The sequence below is a fragment of the Aptenodytes forsteri genome, unplaced genomic scaffold, assembly GCF_000699145.1.
Source record: "Aptenodytes forsteri isolate BGI_AS27 unplaced genomic scaffold, ASM69914v1 Scaffold410, whole genome shotgun sequence".
NCBI lineage: Eukaryota > Metazoa > Chordata > Aves > Sphenisciformes > Spheniscidae > Aptenodytes > Aptenodytes forsteri.
The window spans coordinates 1,241,192-1,266,266 of NW_008793958.1; the positions used below are offsets into that span (position 1 = coordinate 1,241,192).

General features: G+C 51.3%; 1 protein-coding gene across 1 annotated transcript in view; it reads right to left on the reverse strand.

The window, feature by feature from the left end:
* Positions 1-14: 14 nt before the first annotated feature.
* DAAM1 (dishevelled associated activator of morphogenesis 1) overlaps positions 15-25,075 on the reverse strand; it is an 83,294-nt gene continuing 58,233 nt past the window's right edge. Inside the window, exons 14-26 of the mRNA XM_019473555.1 lie at positions 24,961-25,075; positions 24,739-24,846; positions 19,719-19,748; positions 18,018-18,121; positions 12,588-12,672; positions 11,680-11,786; positions 9,836-9,924; positions 9,439-9,607; positions 8,565-8,672; positions 6,371-6,431; positions 5,606-5,737; positions 2,732-2,902; positions 15-2,284 (exon numbers count right to left, since the gene is read on the reverse strand). The exon at positions 24,961-25,075 is cut by the window's right edge and continues 188 nt beyond it. Of these exons, the coding sequence (XP_019329100.1) occupies positions 2,075-2,284; positions 2,732-2,902; positions 5,606-5,737; positions 6,371-6,431; positions 8,565-8,672; positions 9,439-9,607; positions 9,836-9,924; positions 11,680-11,786; positions 12,588-12,672; positions 18,018-18,121; positions 19,719-19,748; positions 24,739-24,846; positions 24,961-25,075 (1,489 nt within the window). The 3' untranslated portion in view covers positions 15-2,074. The remainder of the gene's footprint in view (positions 2,285-2,731; positions 2,903-5,605; positions 5,738-6,370; positions 6,432-8,564; positions 8,673-9,438; positions 9,608-9,835; positions 9,925-11,679; positions 11,787-12,587; positions 12,673-18,017; positions 18,122-19,718; positions 19,749-24,738; positions 24,847-24,960) is intronic.

A 25,075-nucleotide genomic window follows, 5' to 3' on the forward strand; every position in this document is an offset into this window, starting at 1 on the left:
CGAGCCCCGCACCCAGGGACCCCGGGAGGCGACCGCCCTTTCCGACTCCCACCGCCTTTCGAATTAAACACGTGTGACCAACCATTCCTTAAACCATCAGAGGCCAGACTTTTTTTTTTTTAAACTTTTTTTTTCCTTCTTTTTTTAATATTTTAAATTTCCCCCAAAGTCCATTCCCTCAATTGTATCAGCCCCATTTTTTCAGCCATAAATAAAAAATATAAATAGAGGCACTTTAGTTAAGGAATAGTATTATCATTACCTTTTGTCTTTATTTCCCCCTCCTTCTTAAAGCAAAGTGCTTAACTCCACCTTTGAACATAATCTGCAGGTTTTGCAGCTGCTTGGATACGCGGTGCTGGACTTTTTTTTGCGCTTACCTGCTTTATTTATTACTGCTTTAAATGCTACTCAGAAAGTCTTTTTTTTTTTTTGTCTTTTTTTTTTTTTCTTTTTAAATCTACAGTGCGTCAAAAGTTGCAATGAAGAGAAGAACAAAATGGTAAAACCACAGCTCTTGACAACTCTGGTTAGAGAGAGATTTCACAGCTTTCACTCAGCACGCAGACCCCGCGGCCTTCAGGTGCTTAGAACCATATTTTTTTTATACAAATTAGTTTAAACAGCACTTTTGCTATACAGTACATATAGTTAACTGACATCCCATACCCCACCAGTAATACCGATTATCTGACAAAAAAAAAACCAAACCAACCTTATTTCAAATAGTGTTAATATCTAGTGCAACAGGGACAAACTCATCTCTCCACAGGAAAAAGAACAAACAAACAAACAAAAGGATCACAAAAGTATTGGTGGTATAAAAAGGTTTTGTTTTGTTTTCTTAAAAAACACACCACAAATAAATAAAAGTAAAAAGTAACAGTCCTCTATATACTCAGCATAATTTAAGAATAGAAATGTTAATATGTTAATGGTGGTTACTTTTTATTCTCCAATTCTTAATTTTCTAAACCTTTAAATTATTACTCCCTGAGAGCTTTGAATTATTTTTATTATTTTTTTTTGTCTTTTTTTGGACTGACATTTGACAGGTAGTTCTGCTTAAAATTTGCAATGACAACAAACAGCAAACCAGTCGAAAAAGGCCCTGGCTAAGAGACGAGCGTTTCTTGGCATCGCTGCTTCTGTGTGTCCGATAAAGAAAAGAGAAAAGAAGGTGGGTGAAAGCCGGCGGGTTTTGCACCAGCCCCTTTGTATATCAGAGACCTTCGGTCCTGACCCACCTTTACAGAGGATACAGTTTGTCCCATTGAACAGAAAGCAAGAATAAAAATCACAACTCAAAAGTTTATGCTCTTCGTCTCCTCCGAGAACCGACCTTTCCCACCATCTCGGGCCAGAAAACGTTATAAAAGTATAAATACATCTGTGTGGTGTTAGAGCGATAAGCACTTTGGGGTAAACTTTTTCCTTTAGCAAGGTGGCGGTAAGAGGAAAAAGAGCGTTTCCCAAGGATGACGGGAAGAGCATCACCGGGAGCGCCCACGGCGCCGAGCTCGGGAACCAGCGCGAAAGCACGCATCTGCGAGTTTTTTGGAATAATCACAACAACGAGGAAAAAAACAACCAACGGATTAAAGTTCAGTCAACTTTGTTTTTTTTTCTTTTCTTCTTTAAACCGCTCGGCTTGTGCGCAAGGCATCCCCCGCAAACGGCCCGGGGGGATCCGAGCAGGAGAGTGGCGGGGAGCGGCTTCCCATTGCCTTTGGGGACCACGGGGACCGCTGGCGTCTCTGGATTGGGTCCCCTCTTGCTCCGCGGCCGCGGCATTGTGCTTGTGCATGGGGAGAACTACTTTTCAGAGTGGGTCGGCGGGGAGGAGGTGGCGCTGGCACCCATCAAGGTGGGCTGCCCAGGCACCTCCATCTGCGCCCCCGACCTGACTATATACACAGTATATATACACACACACACTGGCCTGCGGGGAGAAAGAGCGTGCCACTGTTTCGCTTTGAATCGCAAGGCAGTGTAACGGAAATAAAAAAAACCCCTAGCCACTTCAAAAAGACTAACCCGTGGTTTTTTGCTGGGTTTTGTTGTTGTTTGTTTTTCAGAAGTTGAGCTTGGTGACGGGCCTCTCGCGGCCGCTGTCGGCCAGCTGGTTGGTGATGCGCTTGCGATTGCGCTTCAGTTTGGAGAGGTCCTTGTCGAAGACTTCGCCCGAGCGCAGGGCCGAGACGAGGTCGTCGAACTCGCCGCCTTCCTCCCCGCTCTCCTTCGCCTTCCTCGCCTTGCGCTCCCGCTCCCGCTGCTCCTTCAGCTACGTGCCACGGCGGAGGGGGAAAAGGAGACATCTCACTCTCATGCAGGTGGTTGTGGGGGTGCCCAACACATGCGTGGTGACCCCCAAACTCATGAAACAAGAGCGGTTTCCCACCCTGGTGCTTAGCACGCGAGAGCTGGTCAGGGTTATTGACACAACCCATGGGCTGAGGTCCACAGCCCCATGGCTGCTGCTGGTGGGTCACAGCAGCCCACAGGCAGCACCAGCTCTGCTGCATGTTTTAGCTCCAAGATCTCACCAACCCAAGGTCATTAGTTAATTAAGCAATCAACAGTGAAAAGCCAGTGGGTCTAAGAGCACAGAAGCTCCTTGCCCAGTCTTCAGTGCTCCCCGGGCCACGATGGCCACCATGGGGACAGCACGGCACGGCTGCCATCCCCAGGTGCCCTGGGGGTGCTGCTGCACTTGCTGGTGCCTGCTCACCTGTGCCTCCATGCGCGCCCGGCGCTCCTCCTCCTCCTTCCTCCTCCTCATGTTCTCGTTCTCCTGCTTGGCCTCGGTCACAGCTTGAAGGAACTGGTCGAAGATGCCAAAGAACTCGTCAGGCTGCATCTTGTCCGTGTCTTCTCCAAAGTGCTTCACAGCCTTGGAAAACTGGGAGAGAGAAGACAGGGGTCCGTCAGTTTTGGAGATGCCCACCGCACCGGCGAAACCCCCCATGGGAAGCCTTCGACCAGATGGAACAGAGAGAAACACTTCCAGCGGCCACGGCGGAGAGCAGGGCTTTGCTTCATCAAGCCTTGACTTGAACATGAAATAAATCATCTGATGTTTTACCTGCTGCCCTGTAAGAGCCAACCTGGATCAGTCCCGAGCCCCCTCTGCCCTTCTCGCCTCTGGCTCTGCCGAGCCTCCCCCCGCCCCAGCTCAACTTTATTAACTAAGCAGCAGTAAAAACAAGGAAGCAAAATATTGTGGGACCGAAGACATAAAACTAATAGTAAACACGGCAGGGGAAGGGAAACTCGCACTTTTAAGTTTTTCTTTGAAGTATTTTTGGGGTATTATTTATCATTGCCACATGCTCTGCTATTGAAACCAAATGTGTTGGTGAAACTTCTAAAAGACATTTCTGCCCGAGCTCAGGCACAGCCCTGGGTAGGGAAATAGGGAGTTTTCCGGCCTTTCGTGCTGTTTGCACACCATTAATGTAACGGAGTCGAATGAGGCCGTAGCAAAGGTCAGGACAGGACATCCATGATCTGCCGATGCGTCCCGGTCCCCAAGGAGCCCGCGAGTTGTCCTTGGGACTGACATCCTTTGTTCTCACTTCCAGTTTGAAGGAAACTCTTTGTGCACAGAAAGTTTGTTAAAATTGTGATGGCACGTTCTGGAGATAAGCACGCTTAAAAGAAAAGAAAAACAAAATCAAAGCATAAACAGATTTATTAGTTGCTTTGATTTTGCTGGGTAGACCGAGAGGAACATTTTTAAAGCCTGCCGGTATGATTTAGTTTTATTTGCAGGGGTGCCCCAGGCTCTTCAAAAGACATTTAGGGCATTTTTATTTCTTTGTTTACTTAAGAGACTTAGCACTTCAAGATGCAGGGAGGAATCTGAGAGGTGCCACTATATAAGTCAAAATAATTGAGGTTATTCTTGTTGATTTTCATCAAGATATTAAATTCTCTGCCATGTTACAGGAGATTCTGGTAGGGGGGAAAGGCTGAAAATGTTATCTTTGCAGAATATAAAGTTTATAAAACAATGATGTTTCTGCTTTCCTAAGAGAAACCAGTAACACAACTTGAATCTGGACACGTGTTTAAAAAGCGAAGAGCTGGTGCACTTTGCACAGCCCATCCTGTCCAATAATCATGGGAACAGCTGCGCATTGCTTCAGAGTGGACTTCAGTGGGCTCTGGGGACCACAACCAGACCTTCTCCTCCAGATCCAGCCAAGTCAGCAGAAGACGACACAGTTTGCAGAACATTTGTCACCATCTCCACAGTCCTAACTCACTGCAGGCAAGATCTACCAGGTTACCATCAACAGTTTAAAAGGGTGGCCTGGGTTAGCCATGGCCTCAGGGAGGCAATGGTCAATCATAATGTTCAAGCATGGGTGGATGGTCTGAAGGACAGTGCCAATTGGACATTGGCACAAGCAGGGAGAAGGAGGTGGTGACACTTGGTAACTTGTCTTTGGAGAGGTAGCTCATGGGACAAGGATGGGACCTCTAAAATGGCCTGTGCTGGACTATCTCCCTGCCACTTCAATCAAGGTGAAGGCCAGGCCAGGGAGGAGACACTGGAGGACTGTTCTTGGAGGAAATGGAAACCAGCTGTGTGCCCCTTTGCTGGAAGAGGGGAAGCAAAAGGTGCTTGGGAATCACAGATGTCAGCCAACGGCCACCCCTTTGCCGACATTTAAACCAGCCTGGTAGGGAGAAAAGGACAACATGGCAAGAGGTCATTACATGTGACTGCGAAGCACTCACCAAGGCATTACTCTGGGCAAGGCGAACCTTTTAAGTAGCTTCTCTAACCAGGTCTGAAGTTGGCCTCAATTCATGTCACTGAGCTCCTCTCCCTCTTCTCCGGAGAGAAGAGCTGCGCAGGTCTCAGACCAAAGTTACACATCAGATGTTATTTTGCCCTATAGAAGTGGGGTCACTCGGACAGCCTGGGTTGTCTCTGATATCAACCTCTGGGTGACCTCATGTCCAGCCTGAAGGCCTGGTTGCATTTTTTCCTCCTCTTCCATCAACACCAGGCAGAACAGCCTGCTTTCTTGCCACCTTTGGCCTTCATTGGCCAAGATGCCCCAGCTGCCACACTCCTAACTCTAAAGCCACCAAAACTGGGATTTTTCCGTTGTAAGACATGGAAAGCAAAGCAAGCCCTCTAGGCTTGAGTGAAAGCTCTTCACCAAAACTCAGATCCTCACAAATGACCTATCATCTCCTCCCCTGATGGACACAACTCCCACATGGCTAGCCCCTGCCTTGCACTTCCAAAAGATAGACAGGTATCTCATGGCTTTGTACAGCATATCTTGCGTCCCAGAAGCAGTCTGTTGGCCTGACGTGCGATCCCCTGGCATGTTGGGTTGTGGAGCAGGAAAAAGGCCCTGGGGACAGACAGGGATGTACCCACCCACCCACTCCAAACAAACCATGAAGAGCAGCCCAGCACCTTTCTCATGTCAGGGTCTCAGCAAGACACTCGCATGATCTCGTGGGGGAGGTATCTGAGATGTTAACACACAGCATGTGCTCTGGGAAGGCCAGGACCACCCCTCTCCTGTTGGCTGGAGGAAAGGCTGAAACGCTACCCAGATCTCAAAGACCTTACCAGCTCTTTTGCTTCCATCAGAAGATCTTCCACATCCGAGAAGCTGAAGCTGGCTAATGTGATGAACTGGCTGACGACAGACACAAACTTGTCACCTGTTTGCTGAACCTGAGACTTCTGGAAGTCCAGCTCCTTTGGGGAAAAAAATGTAAATCTGGTCAGGCCCTGGCTGATGAGGGACACAAATACCATCGGCCTCCGGTAGTGCCGTTGGGTGTGCCTGCATCAGTGCCATGGGTACTGGCTGCACCGCCACCGCTGCTCCCTCCTGCCATGAGCGAGACCATGGATTACCCCGTTTTACAATATCATGCCTGCAGTACGCTTTTAAGGCCAAATCCTGCAGGAGAGACGGTGGAAGCAGCATAATTTAGCAAGACAGCGAGTCCTTCGGGATACCTCCACCATTTCATCACCACTCCAGCCAGGCTGCAGAAGCGCTCCTCAGCCCAAACCCCAGCCCGCTGCGGTTTTACAGCCAAAGAGAGACCCCTCGGCACATCACAGGTCCTCCACGGGCATCATCACTAAACTTACTCAGCCTCCCTTGGTGTATTAGATATAAACCACACACACGCCTAACCACATACAGTAACTTCGGTGCCAAAACAGCCCTAAGAGGACAGGCGCACGTGCAGGGCAGGAAGGAAAGACAAACAGATCTCCAGGATGTGAGATAAAAGCAGCTTTGGTGGGAGCTCCCTCGCCTGCCTCCCTAAGGAGGGATGCCACGGCTGGACTATATTTGATTTAAATAATACTTACAGTCTCCACCGCTCTCAGGCCGCTCCTCAGAGTATTTATTTCTTTCTCCAGCTCGGTCATGCTGTTGGAAATGGCAGGATGTTAATTTTCAGCCTTCCCCAGCAAATTCTACAGCTCTCCGACCAACTCGACCGTGTTTTTCCACTGAAAAGACCCCAGCACTGCACACATTGCCTCCTGTTTGCAGACCAGCATGTTTCGAGCAGCAAATTGGGCTGACAGCCTCTAAGCTAGGACAGCCACGCATCTCAAAGTGGCTGCAGTTGCTTGTTTTAAAGCAAAGCACTTTTCTGTATTTTTAATCAAGGGGACTGTGCAGGCTTAGCAAGCTCAGCAGCCTCCAGACTTCTCCAAGCAAAAGGAGAGCTCAGGAGAGGGTTTTGTTGGGCACAGATTTCTCTCCCCCTCTCGAGGGCCAGCAGAAGATAGGCTTGTTGTCCCATTGCACAGCGGACAATTTTTCAGGGAACCATGGTTAGGTGAATGCCATGCAAAGCATCCTTCTGAGCAGCAAGGCTTTCATAAAGGGAGACAACCCAAATATAGAGAAATAAAAAAAAATCATCACGTCTGGCTCTGACTGTGTTTACACAAGGCTCACGCCCCCGATGAGCGTCAAGTTCAAGTGCTTACGGGTTTCTACCACTACATCTGAGTGGAAGTTTTCTCACAAAGACTCGATGACCACAGGCTTGACTTCTTTCCAGGGGTGTCTGTCCTAGGGCTGGGGTCCCTGGAAATGCTGACGTCGGGTCACGGGGCAAGTGTTCCTGGCAGGTTTAGTCTGGGAAAATGCAGTTTTGGGAATCCTGTGCTCCAGCAGTTCATTACTAGCGGTGGGATTGACAGAGGCGGCATTTTGCTTCACAGCTGCAGGGCTGGGGGGAATTTAGGGTTTTCCAGAGCTTTAGAAACTTTTTGGTTTCACTCTATATTGGACCAAACCCAAATATTACATATGGTGTCCAGTTTAGAGCAAAATGATAAAGTTTAGGGGGGGGAAAAACCCTCTATGCAGACTTTTTCTTTCCCATACGTGTATCTGTACAACAGCTGCAGATACATGAGCATGAGAAAGCAGGAGCCTGCACCGGCAAGGGAGCGTGCCCTGCTCAACCATGTCCTCAGCCGATGCCTACCAGTGCAGCAGCCACACACTCCTCCTCGCATGCCAAGATTTGTCTTGTCACTTTGTTTAATCCCTATGGCTGACAATTATTTTACATTTTAAACGTGAGAATGCTTGCTTTGCACGTTACAGATCTTCCGCAGGGAAGCCACTATTGCTACAAGAGCACTTTGAAACTTGAAAGACCCTTGAGCCGCCGTAAACTCCGTGCATATTTGTCATCCCCTCTCTAAAAAGGTGCAGTTTCAGGCCCTTTTCATGTCCACGGCTAACACGAATGCATGCTCACTGCAGAAACGTGTGATCTTTGCTGCTCAGGTCCCCAAAGCAGCAAAGCCCGTAAGCTCCTGCTGAACTTTAAAACCGAAACAGAGCCTCATTGATTTCAGAGGGACTTCAGCACATACTTGAGGGCTTTGCAGAGCAATAGCAGATTCCTCCTGCACTTAAAAGTTCAGCATGTGTTTAAGGGCTTTGCTGAACGGGGGCCTCCGCTGGCAAAGAGACGGCAGCAGCCTGCTCCGAACAGGTCACCGGGAGGCAGGCAGGGTTTAAAAGCTTGCTGCAGACACCAGAAACTCCATGTTGGTGGCAAAACAAGGGCCAGACAGGACCCAGAGGCAGGTGAGCCCCTCGCACCGCTGCCCAGTCCTGCCTGCACTGCAGGCAAAGCCTCCCCACCACATGCAGATAAACAGCTGCCCTTTATCTGCAGCCACACCGCAACCGCTTCCTCCCGGATTACTTAACGTACCATTAGAAATTAATTAAATGCTTCTGTGGTGAGATAACAACAGGAAACGGCTGCTCCAAGCAGCTCCCCTCCCTCGCGGTCGGAGGCTTGCAGCCCTTTGCTGCAAGGGCTGAGATTTAAAGCCACCAGGTGATGTTTGCTCCTGCCTCCCGGGCTGTTCTTGGGCCAGCGTGGCCACAGCACAGGGCCCAGCCCAGCGGCCAGGGTCCGGCCGGGAGGGTGAGCACAGGAGGGCAACACGGAAAGGCAGGCTGAAGTGAGGGGAGAGGCACTCCCGGTGCTTCCTAAGCGCCACCTAAATCCCTGCTTACTTGACTTTGGCTGCCTGCGGGATGTCTCGCAGCTCCTCGTGCAGGCGGAGGACTTTGGGATATTTCTTTTCAACGATAGTGATGAGATAGTGCAGAAGGGTGATGTTCCTAGGAGAGAGGAGTGGTGAGGTCAGCATGGAGGCACCATGGGGAGCCAAGAGCTCAGTCAAAAACCCTGGTTAAATCCCAACCTTGGTAATGAACTATTCTGGGATTTCTGCAAGGATGATGCTCGCTGCCTGTCTGGGGACATGGGATGGGTCTGTCCCATGCACAGCCACAGTGCAGAGCAGCCTGGTCCCTGCACGCAAGGGCCCTCCACAGGAGGGATCCAGGGGAGGTGACTTGAGCATCACTGCTCCCGTCCTCCATTGTCTTTACTGATGGATGAGACCAGGCAGGTTTGAGACCTGACTCAGCCTCTCTTGCTCTGTGCATGGGGCTCGGTGGGGGAGAGTGAATCAGGCGACGCCTGTGGCAGCTTGGGGGCGGTGCAGAGGGGGTTCCTGTGGAGAGGAACCCCTAGGACACCTCCTCCGGCCACTGTGCCATAGCATGACGGCTCTTGGCTTCTCAAAGGGGGGAAAAAGCATTTGGAGGATGATCCTCTGAATCAGCCTTGGCTGCCATTTAGCCAGCCCAGGAGGAAAAGCCCCCATCGATCCCCATGGTGATCTGCAGCTTGGCTTCCCTCGAAATCTGTCCTGCTCCAAAAATGGACAATTGCATCATTGGATGTGCCAGATGAGGCGGCAGGAGGGAGGGGACCGCTCCCACCTACCCACGTCCCAGAGGCAACGCTAACGATCCCTCCGTTCCCCCAGCATCCCGGGGGCCATGGACGCTACCGAGGACGAGAGCGGGGGCTGCTCACTTGTCAATGCTGGACTTGGTGTCCGCGATCTTGTTGAGGCTGGAGATCTTAAACCCGAAAGCGTTGCCCCTCTGGCCTTTGTTCATGTAGTTCCCGAAGGCCAGGACCACCTCCAGCAGCTGCTGGAGGCTGCTGCTCTGCAGCACCGCCTTGGAGCCGGCGCGGATGGCTGAAAGCAGAGAGGTGCAGGACGTTACCCCCTGCCACGACAGCACACCGGACCCCCCTTTGGTGCCCCCATGGCCAAAGAGTGACCACCAGCTCCCTCTCTTCCCCTGCATCACTGCAACCTCCACGCACACCAGGTTCGCCCTGGCACGGAGGGATGCTCTTCCTACAAACATTCCCCGTGCTGGCACAGAGTCCCTCAGCGACCTTAGCAAGTCTGGTCACTTGCCTTCCACCTTGGGTTTGACTTCTGCAACTCTCTCTGCAAACTTCTTCTTGAAGTAGAGGGACTGCAGCCTTTGCTGATAATGGTTTATCCTGGAAAAAAAAGAGGTGCAGATTGAGCTTTGCTTGCTCCAGGCAGAGCTCAGTTGCTCTGCTGCTCGCAGCTGTGCTTACAAAGCACGCTTGAGCCACGGTGATTAAAAAATAATGATCACATTTCTCCCTGAAACTATGCTGGGATGGGAAAAAATGACAACTGAAGCTACAGCTGTCCTGGGGTGGATCCAGGTGGGGTCTTAAGCACATGCTTAAGCCTATCCTTAACTCAGCAGGTTCAACAAGTGCATTTTTACACCCTATTGCTATGAACAAGCAGTTCATTTACGACCACTCCTTAGCAAAGATGCCGATAAGGTCTGGGCTCCCAATGGCTTTGTGATGAGCTGTGGCTGGACACAGGCACACCAACTACCAGCACTAACAAAACTGGACCTTCAGATCCTCAAAATGATGGCCTGGGCTGGAAAGCCACCAACACAGCTCAATCTAGCCCTTTCCTGGGCAAGTTAGGGATGGCTCTGCTCATGTCAGTTGTATTTAGGCTAAATAAGATCTCACTTGTATGCAAATGGCAGTCTGATTTGAGTCATTTGGACCAAGGACCCACAGGAGATGTGCTCACAGACAAGGCCATGGGCTACACTGTCGTCGTACTAATCAGAGGTGACAAAGACATCACACTTGGTTACAGACCACAGGGCAAATTAAAAAGCCATGCCGGAAACCAAGAAAAATATTTGCATCGGCACGTTGTGCTTTCTGAAAGATGAAGGCAAGGGAGCAACACTTGGGCAAGAGACTGTGAAGAAGAAAGGTGACCTGCAATAGGAAAGCTAATTCTGAGCATCTTCCAGCCCCGAGGGCTCAGGTCTGAACTTCATAGCTCCGTCCTGCCTGTCTTCGACACTCAGCAACGACACGGTGCATCGCCCCGGTGTTCATTGGCGCATTTCTCAGGGAGGACAGGAGCGTTTCTAGTTTTGATCTCCCAGTACGATCTCAGATTGTAAAACTCACTGACTTTGCAAACAAGTAACTTGCTTGAAGTTCAGCTAAGAAATTCAAAGAGCTCAATACTCAGCTGGATTTAAATAAGGAGCTTCAAGATTTTAAACTGGCACCTCTAGAGGATGTGCATGCAAAAGATAAGGTTATTCATCCCCGAAGACTTCTAAGCCTTAAATGATTGCTACCAGGAGCAGGAAGAAATGACATTTCCTTTCCGTCTCATATATTCTCAGGAGCCCCAGGGACGAGTCATTCCTGAGGTGAGGAGTGGGACTCATCTACACAGTGGGGCAAAATTTACATACATCAGTCTTGAGTATTCATTAGTATACATTTGTGTAAAGGGTAAAGGAGCATCACTACAGTGTTGTTATCATTCAAACAGCACTTCCCACCTGGCCACGATGTAGATGATGCAGTCTTTCAGAGAGTTGTGCCAGACTGAGCTTTTCTCCCCAAAACGAGAGGAGAAATGTGCCGGGACATCCCCTGGGAAGCCAACACCTCTCTCCAGAGGATCCATGTCCCCATCCCTGCCCCCCTGCTCTGTCCAGCTGCTGCTTGTCTGGGACGAACAACACTGATTTTGGGAGTGCAGCAGCACGAGTGATCCTTATGGATTCTTATGGATCCAAGGGAGCACCTTGCTTTGGCCCACTCATTTCTTGATGTGAAAAACAGCAAGCAGAGCTTATTTCCCAAACAGGCTCCATGAAACAGCCACCTCACGACCAGCCCGTGCAGCCGCTGGCCAAAATGGCTGTCCCCTGGGCCACCAACCTGCTCATTTCGAAGAGGAACCGGTCAGCCTTGGCCATGCGGTCCAGCTCGTGCTTATGTTCTTCCAGGAGGTCAATGTCACCTTTTTCAGGAACAAACTTCAGGAGCTAAACAAGGGAAAGCACACTTGTAGACATGAGGTCCATGCACAGTTCCGCAATTTTTCAGGAGCAAAACGGTGATTTATTCACTTAAATCTACTACCTTTCCAGCATGTACAGACAGTGACCCCGAGGCATCTATGATATAAGTGTGTTACCGCTGTCCCTGTGCCCTTCCTCCCATTACCCCATCACATTAGTGTCTCTTGCTTCTGCCCTGCCATCACTCTGGTTTTACAACAGATGTACTATGTCTGCTCCAAGGAGGTTTTGACATCAACTCTACCGGAGAAGATCTCAGGGACTCTCATTTGCTGCAACTCTACCTATTTGCAGATGGAAATTTTGTTCAATTAATCCTTCCACGTCTCTGCTGAAAGTGCAATTACCAGCTCAGCTTTAAGGACAGGTGAATAAAATGCTTCCAAAGGGATTCAGAGGGGGTGAAAAATAGGATTCCCTTTTTGAGGACTGCACAAATGCTAAACAAGCTTTCAAAAATAAAGCCCCACTGAGCACTAACTTCAAGCCACAGCCACAAAACAAGCAACTGGCTCAGCCTTGGGGTCCCAGGGCAGACCTGGGTACAGGCGTGGCACAGGGAGGCCATGCTGCTCCCAGTGCCGACGCTATGACGGAGCTGCTTTCCTGCTGCTCCAACCCACTTGGGTGGTTTTTCAATATCTGGTTGGTAAATAATTCAGGGCCCCGATGCACTTCTCAAAGCTGCGGTTTGGTCCCAAGCGCCTCGCGCAGCAAAGCCTTGGCATGAGGCAACCACAGAGGAGCACGAGACGCAATGCCCACCTGCTCCAGCATGTCTTTCGGGAGGTCCTCCTGCTCGTCCATCGTCAAAATCGCTCGTTTGATCTCCTCGTTTGAGAGTTTCAGCCTGGGAGGTGGAGGGGAAGGAGAGTTATTCACAGCCCAGCAATCGGACAAGGTTCAGGAGCATTTCCTTACACACCCATGCAACATGAACAGCTTTACTCCCAGCCAGCAGCAGCATCACAAATAACACTATAGAGCGTGTTTTGAAGAAGAACGTGAGAGAAACGCGGTAGAACCGCATGCTGCCAAGGCACAGCGCAGAGCAGCCCTGGCCCTGCTGTGAACGGAGGGTCAAACCCCACCGGCCAATTCCCTCTCCATGCAGTGCAGCTGCCATCCCCTGTTTTATGGCATTTTGTATAAATATTGTAAGCAGTATATTATATGTGTATTAATAATATGTATCTTTAATACGTAATCCTTGCCCATAGCAATGCTGCTCCTGCAATGCCAGCATGCCCGAAGGCCACGGGGCCAGCGGGGGTCATAGTCCCCGTTGGCAGCGCAGCCCAGCCCAGGCTCAGGGGCGCAGCTCAGTACTGCTCCTGAACCCTTTGCCACAACCCCTAAGGAAAATCTGGCCAATTTCTGCTGCTTTTCTTGGATTTGAACATTGCTTCTCCCACCCCTCCCAGCCGCCTTCGGTTGGGGTCTCCCTCTAGGAAAAAAGAGAAAGAAATCCAAAATTTGGGGAAGCGGATGCTCAGCATCCCAGGAAACCCATCGGCTTTGTTTTTGGAGGGGTGGGGATCCAATGTGATTTGAAGTATAAGAGGCTGGAAACCAGCCCCCCCTCTACCTTTTTCTTCCTCTACTTCACATAACAGGAATTGAAGACGTAGCCTCAAATTGGAGATTTCTAAAACCACAGACCATTGTATCACAGCAAGCAACAACAGGCTGGTCTTCCCTCGCAGTGGTTTATTCGACAGCAGCCTGCACTGAGTGAGGCAATAGAGAGATGGAAAGACGCCCTCAGCTCCTCCTGGGCTAGAACAGCCATTAATTACAGTTTAATACGTCTGCAGCACTCCCTGTGACCACTCCCTGCAAGGACTTTGATTGCAAAACCACACATATTTTTCTTCACGTTTTTGCATTGCGATTGATAAAATAATCTAAATGCAAAAGAGGGAAAGCCCAGAAACTTCTGCAACTCTGTCTGCCAATACCTTATCCCTTGCCCAGCTTGCAGTGATGGTTAAAGTCATTGCAATAGATACAGTTAAAAAAAATAAAAATCCCTTGTTCTTGCATTCAGGGAAAAGTCGCACAGTTGAAAAGACCCTTTCGTGGGCTTTAAGGAAACCCATTGCCCCTGTCTCGGTGATCAGCGCTGCCAAGGGATGCTGAAACACTGGTTGTGGCTCAAAGGAATGAGCTGAAACCAGAAACACATCCTATGGTGGGATGTGAGACCTTGTGTCAACCTGATCAGCAGATCAAAAAGAAGATCGGGAACTGACTTGATCACTCCAAGTAATTAAACGAGGAAGGTATTTTTCATCCTGGCATCTCTTCAGGGAGCAGACTGAGACTGTAGAGCTGGCTTTTGGAAGATGAAGCTGAAGCAGGAAGGGTGCTGGTCTTTAAGACCAGGGTAGCAAGAGCTTGGTTTAGCTTGAAATCTTTTGCTCAAGACCTGAAGTGAAGGATTAGCTTTATTGAGGCTGGTGGATCTTACAGACCCGGCAAGTAAGTATTTGTTCCTTATGAGCTCATGTTTCTTGTCCTGTACCCGGTCCTCTCTCACCTCCTGCTTGAGGGAGCCCCCCAAGAGAGGGTTTGTTAAACGAGGAGTGGGTTAAAATCTCACCTCAGCCAGTGGAGGAAGCACAAAGGTTGCACTGAGCAGTGGCCAGGACAATTGCTAGGGTCACCCCACAAGAGGCAAACCCAGGATCCATGGAAAATGTCCCCTCTGATGCTTGCAGTGATGAGCAGCCATGTCCTGGGGACACCCTACCTGTCCTGTATGAGGGCAGTGGCCGGGATGGACACGACCCGAGGTGGGATATGAAGCTGCAGGAGGACTCCTTTTACACCCAAGCAGTGACACGAGAGCTCAGACCGCCAACAAATGTCACATTGGTCCCAACCCTGGTGAAAAGCAGACACTGGCTGGGTTTGGACATTTGGGGGATCTCTGGGAGGCAAAAATGCTCCTAGGAGAAGGGGGTGGGTAGGCAGCTACCCCTCATCCAAAGCCAAAGCGAACACCTAAAGCGCACACTTTCCACTGTGATCGTCTCCAGGAGGGTGGTGAAAGATGAGGGTGACTTTTGTAAGCCCTGGTCATTAAAAGCAAAGTCAACAATAGAATATATTTAAAAAAAAAAAAAGAGGCTGAAAAAACTTTTCTCAGGAATCATCAAAACCCAGTGCCAAGAACAAGAGCCTGCCCCAGCATCGGCAGAGAGCAAGCGCGGGGCGCCAGAAGAAAACGGCTTCTCAGACAATTTGATGGGAAAGGGGCCAGTGAAAGCTAGAAGCTTATCTATAACCACAATAATTATCATTGTTGGCAGCAGCTGTCGAACGCGAGCCGTCTGAGAGGAACGGGGTCACAGGACTTGCTGTCACAGGGATTTAAAGCCAGCAGCCTGCCGATGCGAAGTGACAGCTCACCAGCCTGACGAGCGTGGGGCTGTTTTGCGTGGCTTTTGTAGAATCCCACAGAGGATGTAATAAGTGTGAAGGGGAAAAACGAATTCCGCCGGGAAAGGGACGCGCCCTCTTGAAAAGCCACATTCATTTGAGAAAAATGCTCCATGCCGCCTCGCTGGAGAGAGGAATCAAATGAGCTATTCACCGCCAGCACAGGCAGAAAGTGATGGAGCAAGGGCTTGATTTACATCTTGCAGAACGCAGCACTAAAAATACACACACGTACACAGGGAGCAAAAGCAAGGACATGGTGGGTTCACGGAGGAAGACCCGATAATGACTCACATTGTCAAAGCATTCTCCAAAAAGAAAAGAAGAAAAAATATTCTTGTGCTGCATTACAAGCTGGAGGAAAATCCAGTGATCTCACTGCGCAGTAATTTCTCCCAAAGCAAGGGAAACAGGCAAAAAAATAAATCTACAGAGAGAGATAAAGTATCTCGCTGGCCGTAATCTTTCCACGCTGCAAGCCAGACAATGCCTGGTGAGCTTACAAACGTCTGGGCTAAATCAGGGGCCAAGCTTGCAGGTCCTTTCGCATGTGAAAGTCTGCTCGTCCCTGTGGTGGCCGTGCGAGCGAGGCAGGAGAGAAGCAGCCCGGCTGCAGCGAGCCACCCTGCGAGAGCAGTCCCTTTGCAACACTGGGACCAGGGACCCGCTGCTTTGCCCAGCTTAGGGATGGGCAGCTGGGGCGGGCAGAGATGAAAGGGTTTGCCCAAGGTCACAAGGAGTCTGCTGGAGATGCAGGGACTGGACCTGAGCCCACCAGCAGGATGCTTGGGCTTCATCTCGACACTGCCCTTCCTTTGAGCCACTTAGCATCAAGAGTAAATCACCCAAAGGGATTTTGGGGAGAGAAACTCGATTGTGGTACCTTGCAGAAATGGGGGAAGGAGCAGATTTGGCTGCTGCTGCAGTGCTAGAGAAATGCCCTGCCTGGCTGGCCCCTCCACCTGCGCATCCCCGGGAGCACCATGGGACGACCCCCAAAGCAGGTCCAAAGCAGCGGCTGGCACAAGCCACTGCTTCCCCAGAGCCACTCATCCCTACAGGGCCCCGATGCTGCGGGACGTGCACAGGAACAGCTGTATGAAAGTCCTGGGGACCACCCTGCAGGGCAGGTCTGATCCCACTTCTCCCCTAGGAAATGACCCAAAGGGAAGGACAGACAGGCAGCGGCCTCCGTCATGCCCTTTTTGTGGGATTAATTACTGGCGAGTCGTTTCCAGCCATCAGTTTCTTTGGAAGAGAAAGGTTTGCTGGTGAGATGAAATTAAGATCTTTACTCAGTAAGACACACAAAATGCCTTTGAAGTTAAGTGCTTGGGTAGCTCCCCTTCCCACCAAAGGGGCTATTTGTGTGCTTAACTTTCAATAACACACTTAAACCTCTGGCTGAATTACACCTAAACCCACTCTGACTACGCTCAGCCTAAGTACGCCGGGGAGCAGCCCAGCCAGTGCCCCGAACCCCATTGTTTTACTTGCTAATAGCTGGCTGCCATAGACGTACTCATTTGCCTGCTGCTTTAAACTCCACTTTCATCATCACCTTTTTTATTTGGACTGCTAGGAAGTACGAAAATCCCCAGAAGCAACCCAGAGCAGAGGCAGCCATAAACATGGCAATTTTACCACTGAACGCTGCGGCACGGGGCTGCAGACCACCTCTGGGAGAGCTTGAAGCAGCACCAGGGACTGCAAGTTACCCACCCAGAGGGGTTTTTTTTTGCAGACATCAGCCTCTGCATGCTTTCTAGGGAAGGAAACCAGCCGGGCTGCCCAAGCCAGGCACCAGCTCCGCCAACCCACAGTCCGGGAAAACACAGAATTTGGGTGCTGCTGCTGCAAGCCTAATCTGCCAGCAATGCTGCTCCATCCCGGCCGGTCCTGGGTAGCACAAAAGCTTCTGCACTTCCAGGCAGCAGAGCTAATATTTCTGAATGGAGCTGTATTTTACTGCTGTTGGAATTTTTTGTTTTCTGGGTGAGTCAGAAACAAATGGCATTTTCTGCTGCTGTTTGGTTTTTTTTTCCAAGTAGCTATGCTGACGGTTCATCCTTTCAGACCACCACAGCCTGGCTTCTCCTTTCTCAGGAATCAGTCTTATTGGTGTAGTTTATCTTGCCAAAAAAGGCCCTTTTTATCCTCTTGGCTGCAATCTGGGGATTGGATTAAATTGCTGGTAGCAGTGCTGAGCCTGCCTGGCGAGGGGCATGTGGGAGGCTGTCATCCCAGCGGGGCTGGGCAGCTGGAAGAGGGGGACGTCTCCTTTCCGAAATCCAGATGTGGCACAGGATACCAACGCGGGCAGCCAGGCCCTGGCTGAATTACGCTGCCGCTCCCCGCACCCTGCCAATACCCAGTGCTTTCCCCAGCCTAACAGAGACCCTCTTCAACCGCCACCAAAGAGCAAACAAAACCCAGGCTGAGGAAGATAAGAGGTGAAATCAAACGCCCTCCCATCCCCTATAAAGGCTCACTGGGTACCCCGGCCCCTCTGGGGCTTTCCAGGGACACCGAATTGCCACGCACGCGGTTAATCGCATCTGCCCCCCGTGCCACCCCGCCATGAATGGTGTAAGGCTATAGCTGGGTTCAGGTGTCACTGGCTCTCCTCCCATGCTGGCTCCTGTCATTAACTGCCCCCCCGCCGGGGATGAGGAGCACCCCCCCAGCCCAGGGCAGGGTATCAAGCATTCCCCCGCTCCCCAGAGGGCAAGAAGGCATTAACCGTACCTGGAGAGGAGGATGTTGCAATTCTGTGCTCTCCGGCCATCTATGACCGAAAGCTCCTTGACTTTATGCCGGGAACTCAAAGTGTCATCGATAACATCTTCCTTCTACAAAAAAACAGGGGAAAAAAAAAAAAAAGCCTGGAGAAAAGCCACGGAGAAGCAAAGACATTCAGTACTCTCAGCACATAGCAGCGTGATACACAGCGGACCCCCATTAATCAGGATTGTCACCACGGGCTATGGGTAAAACCCATCGCCTGTAACAGAAACACAGTAAGTCATTTCATAAACCAGAGCTGGCTTTGAAGCCACTGGTTAGAAATGTAAATATTTTCTCAGACAGGGAAGATTTAAGAATCTGCAAACACACAGGCGCTGCTGAATAAATAAAGCTGGGCTTTTTTAGCGAACATATTTGTGATACTTCATTAAATCCTCGCATGAAATATTTCATTACGGGCTGCTGCACACACTCAGCATCACTCTTGTTCTTCACCCCCGCTCCAAACATCTGCAGTCGCCCTTCACGCATCAGTCCTCCCGAGCAAGCTAACCAATACAAGCTACCAGACTTGCAAATGTAACCTGCAGCATTTGCTGCACTTTCAGGGAAATTCTCCCCAAATAAGGGATTTGAAAGCAGGAATCGGTGTGGCATAACCACCTACATCTCCTAAGCAGCTTAAAGACGTTACCTTTAAATGAGTAACAATATACCAAACTGCGGTTGCGGGCGAATGGGCAGATCTACGTAAGAGCAATCTTGCAGGGTTGCCCAAGGGGTTCATGTTGCCCCCGGTTTTAATTTACCATATCGCATGTTTTAGTAAGGTTAATCAATTAAAAGGCTATTCAATCCTTCTGGAAGGAACACAACCTGGAGCTGCAAGGTCCTACGCGCTACAGATCCGCACTAAATGGCTATGAGTGTAGGAGACCTGGCACACAGCCACTGCACGGGTTGAGAGTGAGCACAGAAGTTCCCATTTTTTACTCTTTTTCTTGTTTGAATGAAAAAAACCAGCTATGAGAAGTGGGAAGCTGCCGGGACAGGTGGCGTAGAGCGAAGGCAGTGGCAGGTGAAGGAAGGTGAGCCCCAAGTCACCTACCACCAGCTACCCCTCTCGTGTGCCTGGCCTGCTCTGACCGCGATGAAACAGAGCGCTTCAACCCATAGGTATGAGTTTGTTTATTTCCATCTTTTGAAAAGCGAAAATGCTCAGGGGTAGGAGCTTCTCTGTGTTAAGCTGCATCTGAAAATTCAACCCCTGGACTCAGACATTGGTTTCGACGTCTGGCCAGACAGCAGAGAGGACAGCTTCATACTTACCAGCCTCCCCCGCATCAACTTTCAAGCTGCTTCTCCTGATGATCTTCGTACCTCTCTGATTTAACCCCCACTTTGCCACATGTTAACCCCCCGCGTCCCCCGCGTCCCCAGCCCCACGCTCTCCCTGCCCTCACCGCTCACAGGCACCGGGCTCCTGCGGATGCTCACTTACCTGTCTGGAGTTACCATTCACAAAGAAGTCCTACGGCCATAGCAGAAGCATGGAAAAAGGCAGTAAAAACACATGCAGTTCAGTGATCTCAGAGAAACCAAAAGGAATCGAAGCACCCCCGCGTCCCCCGCGTCCCCAGCCCCACGCTCTCCCTGCCCTCACCGCTCACAGGCACCGGGCTCCTGCGGATGCTCACTTACCTGTCTGGAGTTACCATTCACAAAGAAGTCCTACGGCCATAGCAGAAGCATGGAAAAAGGCAGTAAAAACACATGCAGTTCAGTGATCTCAGAGAAACCAAAAGGAATCGAAGCACAGCCAAGGGTAGGGTGCAACACGGGGGGCTCGGCAGCACGGGGAGGCACTCAGGGTCTGCCAGCGCCGAAACAGGGGGGATGCACATGAAAATGTGGTGAGGATTAAAGGATGCAAAGAAGGGGAGGGCTGATGGGAGAGGCGGCTCCATGAAGGGATCAGGCCAAGGTGCTGGTGTGCAAGGAGCTGAGGAGGGGACATGGGACGAGGCAGGAGGATGCTGGCCAAGCCTTGCCACCGCTCTGCGTGAGAGTCAGCAAGCGCTGGCCCAAAGGCACAGCACCGCTCAGCCTGCTGTGCCGGGGAAGAAAATTGCTAGTTTTTGTGAATCTGAGAGACTGAAATGCCAATGCGACTGCCAGGAAAAACAGGGCTTTCAAGTGGAAATAACGAGAGGCTCATCCCGGAGCAAATCTGGCCGCAGCAAAACTTTACCATTTGCCATGGCAACACGTTTCCCCTTGATTTCTCCTCCGACAGGGACAACCTCCCTTCTCCAGGGCTTGGCAGCCTGGCCAAATGCCACCCCAACACCCCGCCAGTGCCACGCTCCTCCGAAGACCTGGTTGTCCTCCCGGGCTCCCCCCACCAGACTGGAAGCATGCGTGGCAAAGCCGGCACCACACACGCGCACACACACACGAGGGTTTTCCCTCCTTATTGCCTGGGCTGCATCTTATTTTTCTTTCGTGTTTGGCTCAAGAGACCATCCAGCAGCTCCATGATGGGGAGGGAGGTTTCAAAGGTGCATAAATGGTTTGTTTTGATTTTTTTTAGTAATAAGAGAAGGCAGGCGGTGAGCGAAGGAGGTAGGTGGGTCCAAACGCAGTTGGTTTACGAGGGCGCTTCCCTCCAGCCCCTCCGTGCCAAGGCGGCCCATGGCCCATGTGCCTCGTTCGAGTTGGTCATCTCCAAACACAGCCCATCACTGCTGCCTTTTTAAAGGAAACCTTTTTACGCAGGTTTTCCCCTGACCGGCTGCCAAGGCTGGATCAGCCCAGGACCCACCCATGGCTCTGGGCGAGAGGATGGGAAAGGGCTCCATTAGATGCCAGCGAACACCCGGGGCTCAGGGATGGGCACCCACCGGGGGCTGAGCTGTGCCGATCGCAAGTCCCGTGGCTAAAAACCAACGCGTCAGGCTTTCCTCGAGCCCACAGAAACACTGTGGCCATGAAGCAGAACAAGATGTGCCAGGAGGCAAAGAAACTTCAGCCAAGAAAAGGAGCGACCAATCCTTTCTTTGGCAGAGGGATGGGCACCCATGGGGTGCAGTGCAGGCACCCCAGCATGGCGCTGCGCCGAGCGGTTCCCCGAGGCAGCGTCGCACCCATTTGCGTAGAAACATGTGTCAAAGAGCTGCCACAACCCTCCCCAGGAGCAGAGCTCTGGCAATGCCACCACACTGGGGGCTTTGCAAGGCAAGGGGGACCTGCAGACCCTGAATATGGACACCCAAGCTGCCGCTGCTGTACTTCAGGGAGGTTAGGTGAAAAACCGTACAATTTAGCTGGACGTGAGGCTGTTGCAAAGGCAGAATTAACTCCGTGGATCAGTCAAGGTTGTAAAGGATCAGTGTTTCACAAAGCAACCTCTTCCCAGCAGGCTCCTTCGTGGGACAGGCACAAAGCACACCCACAAGCAGCAATGGGTATCTTCTTGTTCATTTAACTGGTCCTTAATTAGGAAGCCCTCCTTCCATCCCAATGCTCAGACCTGCCCCCCGATGCTCAGACTTGCCCCACACTGCTGGAGAGGAGAAGACGCGATGGTCCTCCTGCAGTCTCCTGCTCCAGGAGAGGGAGGGCTCCCCGTGCATTAAGGTACAGAAAAGGTTCATTACAAAAACCCTCCCTCTCTGCCTCAAACCAGCCTCATCTCTGCCCCTTTCCCTCACATGAACTGCGATTAGCCTCTGTTGCAGGATGGTGGTGTAAGAAGGAGTAGCTTTAAATCCGCTGTCACCGTCCCCACAAACGTTCCCCACGCCTGTTGCCCCTGGCCCCTGCACAGGTCACTCTTGCTTGCACAGAGGAGCTGCAGGCTTTTCTTCTTTCATCCTTTTTTGGGAGATGAATTCTTTCCCAGCTCACTGCTAAGCCCCTGGTTCAACAACACGTATTTTTTCCACTTGGCCCTGGCTCTTTTCCATCACTCACTGCTGCGGGACCTGCCAGGACTGCCCTGGCTGTGTCACTGCTACTTATCAGCATCACTCCCAGCCTCTTCCCCTTGCAGGCTCTCAAAACATCTCCGACGGAGGCGCAGACCCCTGCGTACCGCATCTAAGCCCTGATGGCCCTGGACTTACTTTTCTTCATCACCACATGCACGTCCTTAAGCAGCTACTCCCAGTCCTGCTGGGTCCTCACGCCACAACCTGAAACGCAGAGCTCCTGCAGGTTTTTCTGTTATATCTAGCAAGATTGGTAAATGCTGGTATCACACACAGCTGCGGGGCTGAGCCCTCCACCGGGGCTGGGGACATCTGCAGAGCTTTGGCAGGAGGACGGGGAGGATATGGGCTCTCCTGACAGCACAGGGCAGGGATGCTCCCAGACTGAGCCCCAGGAAGCCCAGAGGGCTCCTGTCCTCCCTGTGTGGAAAGGGCCTTTCCCGAGAGCTGCAGAGCTCACTTTATAGCCTGCGTTTACATCCCAGCCTGTGATGTGGGAAAAGCATTTAAAGAGATGCTTAAAATTAAGTACATCATTAAGTCTTGGGTCTGTGCACTACTTAGGGATTCCCAGGCACTCTTGCAATAAAATTAGCCAAGTCCCATCAACAGCAGCCCTGCAACAGCTACTCGTGGGGGTCTGAAAGCTGTCTGCACCACGCACACCTCTGCATGCTGCCCCCGAACCCTGCTGGGACATTGGCCACAGCGATGTACCACCCGGCCATGCGATTTCGGAGCCCCGGTTTGCTTGGGGCACGGGCAGGCAGGCAGCCCCCGATGTCCCACATTGTGTCTGAGGATAAGTGAGAGGTGCGATCACCATGGAAGTGATTTTCGGCCAAGGGCTCAAGACGGGGAGCAGGGAGGAGAAATCCCTGCTCCTCCGCTGCTTGCTCAGAACAGAAACCAACTTTTGCTAGAGCTCAAAAACGCTGCAAATTATTAAGGCATTAGTTCATCCTCCTTCCCTGCAGGGACAGGCCATTCGCATGGAGCTCCCCCAGCCCCACGCCATATGCGAAGTGCCCCGTGGTGTGTGTGTTATCTCAAGGAGTGCATCTAACCCCGCGTGCTGGTGCGTGCACGGCAGTTGTCTACAGAACCGTCCTGCCAGCAATGTTGGGGCACGTGGCCAGGCACCCCCTCCCGATGCTGGGACTGCAAGTGGGGGCACCCTGGGGACTCGCAGGTGAGCAATCACGTGCCTCAGGTCCAGGGGGATGTGTCCCATCACTCGACTCACACAAAATGGTGCTAACATGAAGCCTGGGTGAGCCACAAGGAACTTGTGCATCATGCTCCCAAGGGTGGCTCTAGACCCAGCACAATCTCATGGGTGGGATTTCATCTCCTCTTTCCCAATCTCCCTTCCAGACACTCGCAGCATCTTCTGCCAGTCCCACCCCAGTCCCTTGCTCCCATGTTCAGCTCCTTTTTGGTCCTCATCCCATCTGGGGTGAAAGCCTGTGTCAAAGCTCTCCTTGCAGCATTTCCCCCTTCTCGCTAGCCCTGAACCTAACCAGCCGCTTCACCCAGCAGGACCTCGGCCAAGCCAAATTATTTTTAAATTCCTGCCTGGCAATAATCCGCAGCACACCAGGTGATTCACGGACTCGGGCAGGCAAGCCAGAGGGCAAACTGTCCCGCTGACACACGAGGTTTCTATTCTTGCTTCCCTTCCATTTCCATCTCGTTTTCAGATGTGCCCTTCAGTAGGCGCAAGTCCAGCTCCAAAAACGCCGGGGGAAAGAGCCAGCACCGTGGTCACCTATTCCCAAAACACACTGGGGCAGCACGTACCTCTGGTGGGTTACTCTTGATATTTGCCCTGCTTTAATCCGCCCTGATCTTTGCCTCAATTAGCCTCTGGAAGAGATTAAACTCTCACGTTGCCTAACGAGCTTATGTGTCGGGTCCACTCCTTTCCAGCATCGTCCCTCCACCTGAGCCTGGCAAGAGCGGGACAAGCTGTTCTCTCCTCCCAGCAATGCAGCCAGACATTCAGCAGGTGAACACGACTTTTTCAGCCTCTCTCCTTGCTTTTTCTCCTGCCCTCTTGAAAAACTCATTGCTTTTGCCCATCGTGGTCCTGCCTGGGGTTAAATAAATGTCTAATTTTCTTCGTGTGCTTTGATGCCTTCCAAACTGGGGCCATATTGCTTGAGCAGGAGATTAAAAAGCAGAGACTTTTGCCTGCAGTGTCATTATTTTGGTTTGGGATTTGCTTTTTTGTTCAAAGCTCACATTTTGCTCTGGGCTCACTACAAAAATAAAAGAAGAGATCCACCCATGGTAGATGTGGGCAAAACTTAGTCCTTCTTGGCCAGAGAGGGATAGAAATTTTCCACCCAATACGGAGACACGAAGCAGTTGCTGTTAAGAGCGATCCAAAAATATTACCCAACCATGGCCACATCTGGGGGCTATTTTCATACATTCCCTCTCTCTTTTTTTTTTGTTTTTTTGGTGATCCATCTTCATGATACACGTGGTCAGGTGCATGGGCAGGGGCGAAATCAGGCACACCGAGCCGTGAACGGCCACTTCAACGCAAAGGCACTGGCATGCGGATGAGAGGATAAAGCAGATTGAGTCGATCTGGCAAACCCGGCGTTGGTATGAAATAATGACAGGAGACATGTTTTGAGACCACAAGTGAAACCGCGCGATCTCCTAAGGGCGGCGCCTTGCCCAGATGCCTGCACGCGCCCCAGGCCAGCCATTACCTGCTGTCTTTGGTAGGCGGAGAATGTCCTTTCCAGGTCTTCGAGGTCCAGGATTTTGAACACTTTTGTGTCATCTATGTCGGTCCACACGGTGCCTGCCAGCTTGTTCTGCAAGACAGCGGGAGGATTGCAGGTTGGGGGTCCCCTGCCCACCTGCCCCTGTGGCACCAGGTGGCCATCCGGCACCTCCGGTTTCACTGCCTGAATTATTGCCTGGCTTACCTCTGGCAGCTTGGACCAGTTGAAGGACTTGAGGGCATTTGTCGGCTGTGGGATGCTCTTCTTCTTGAGGGCCAAGCCCAGCGGTGCTCCAGGGGGAGGCATCACCCCATCCAGG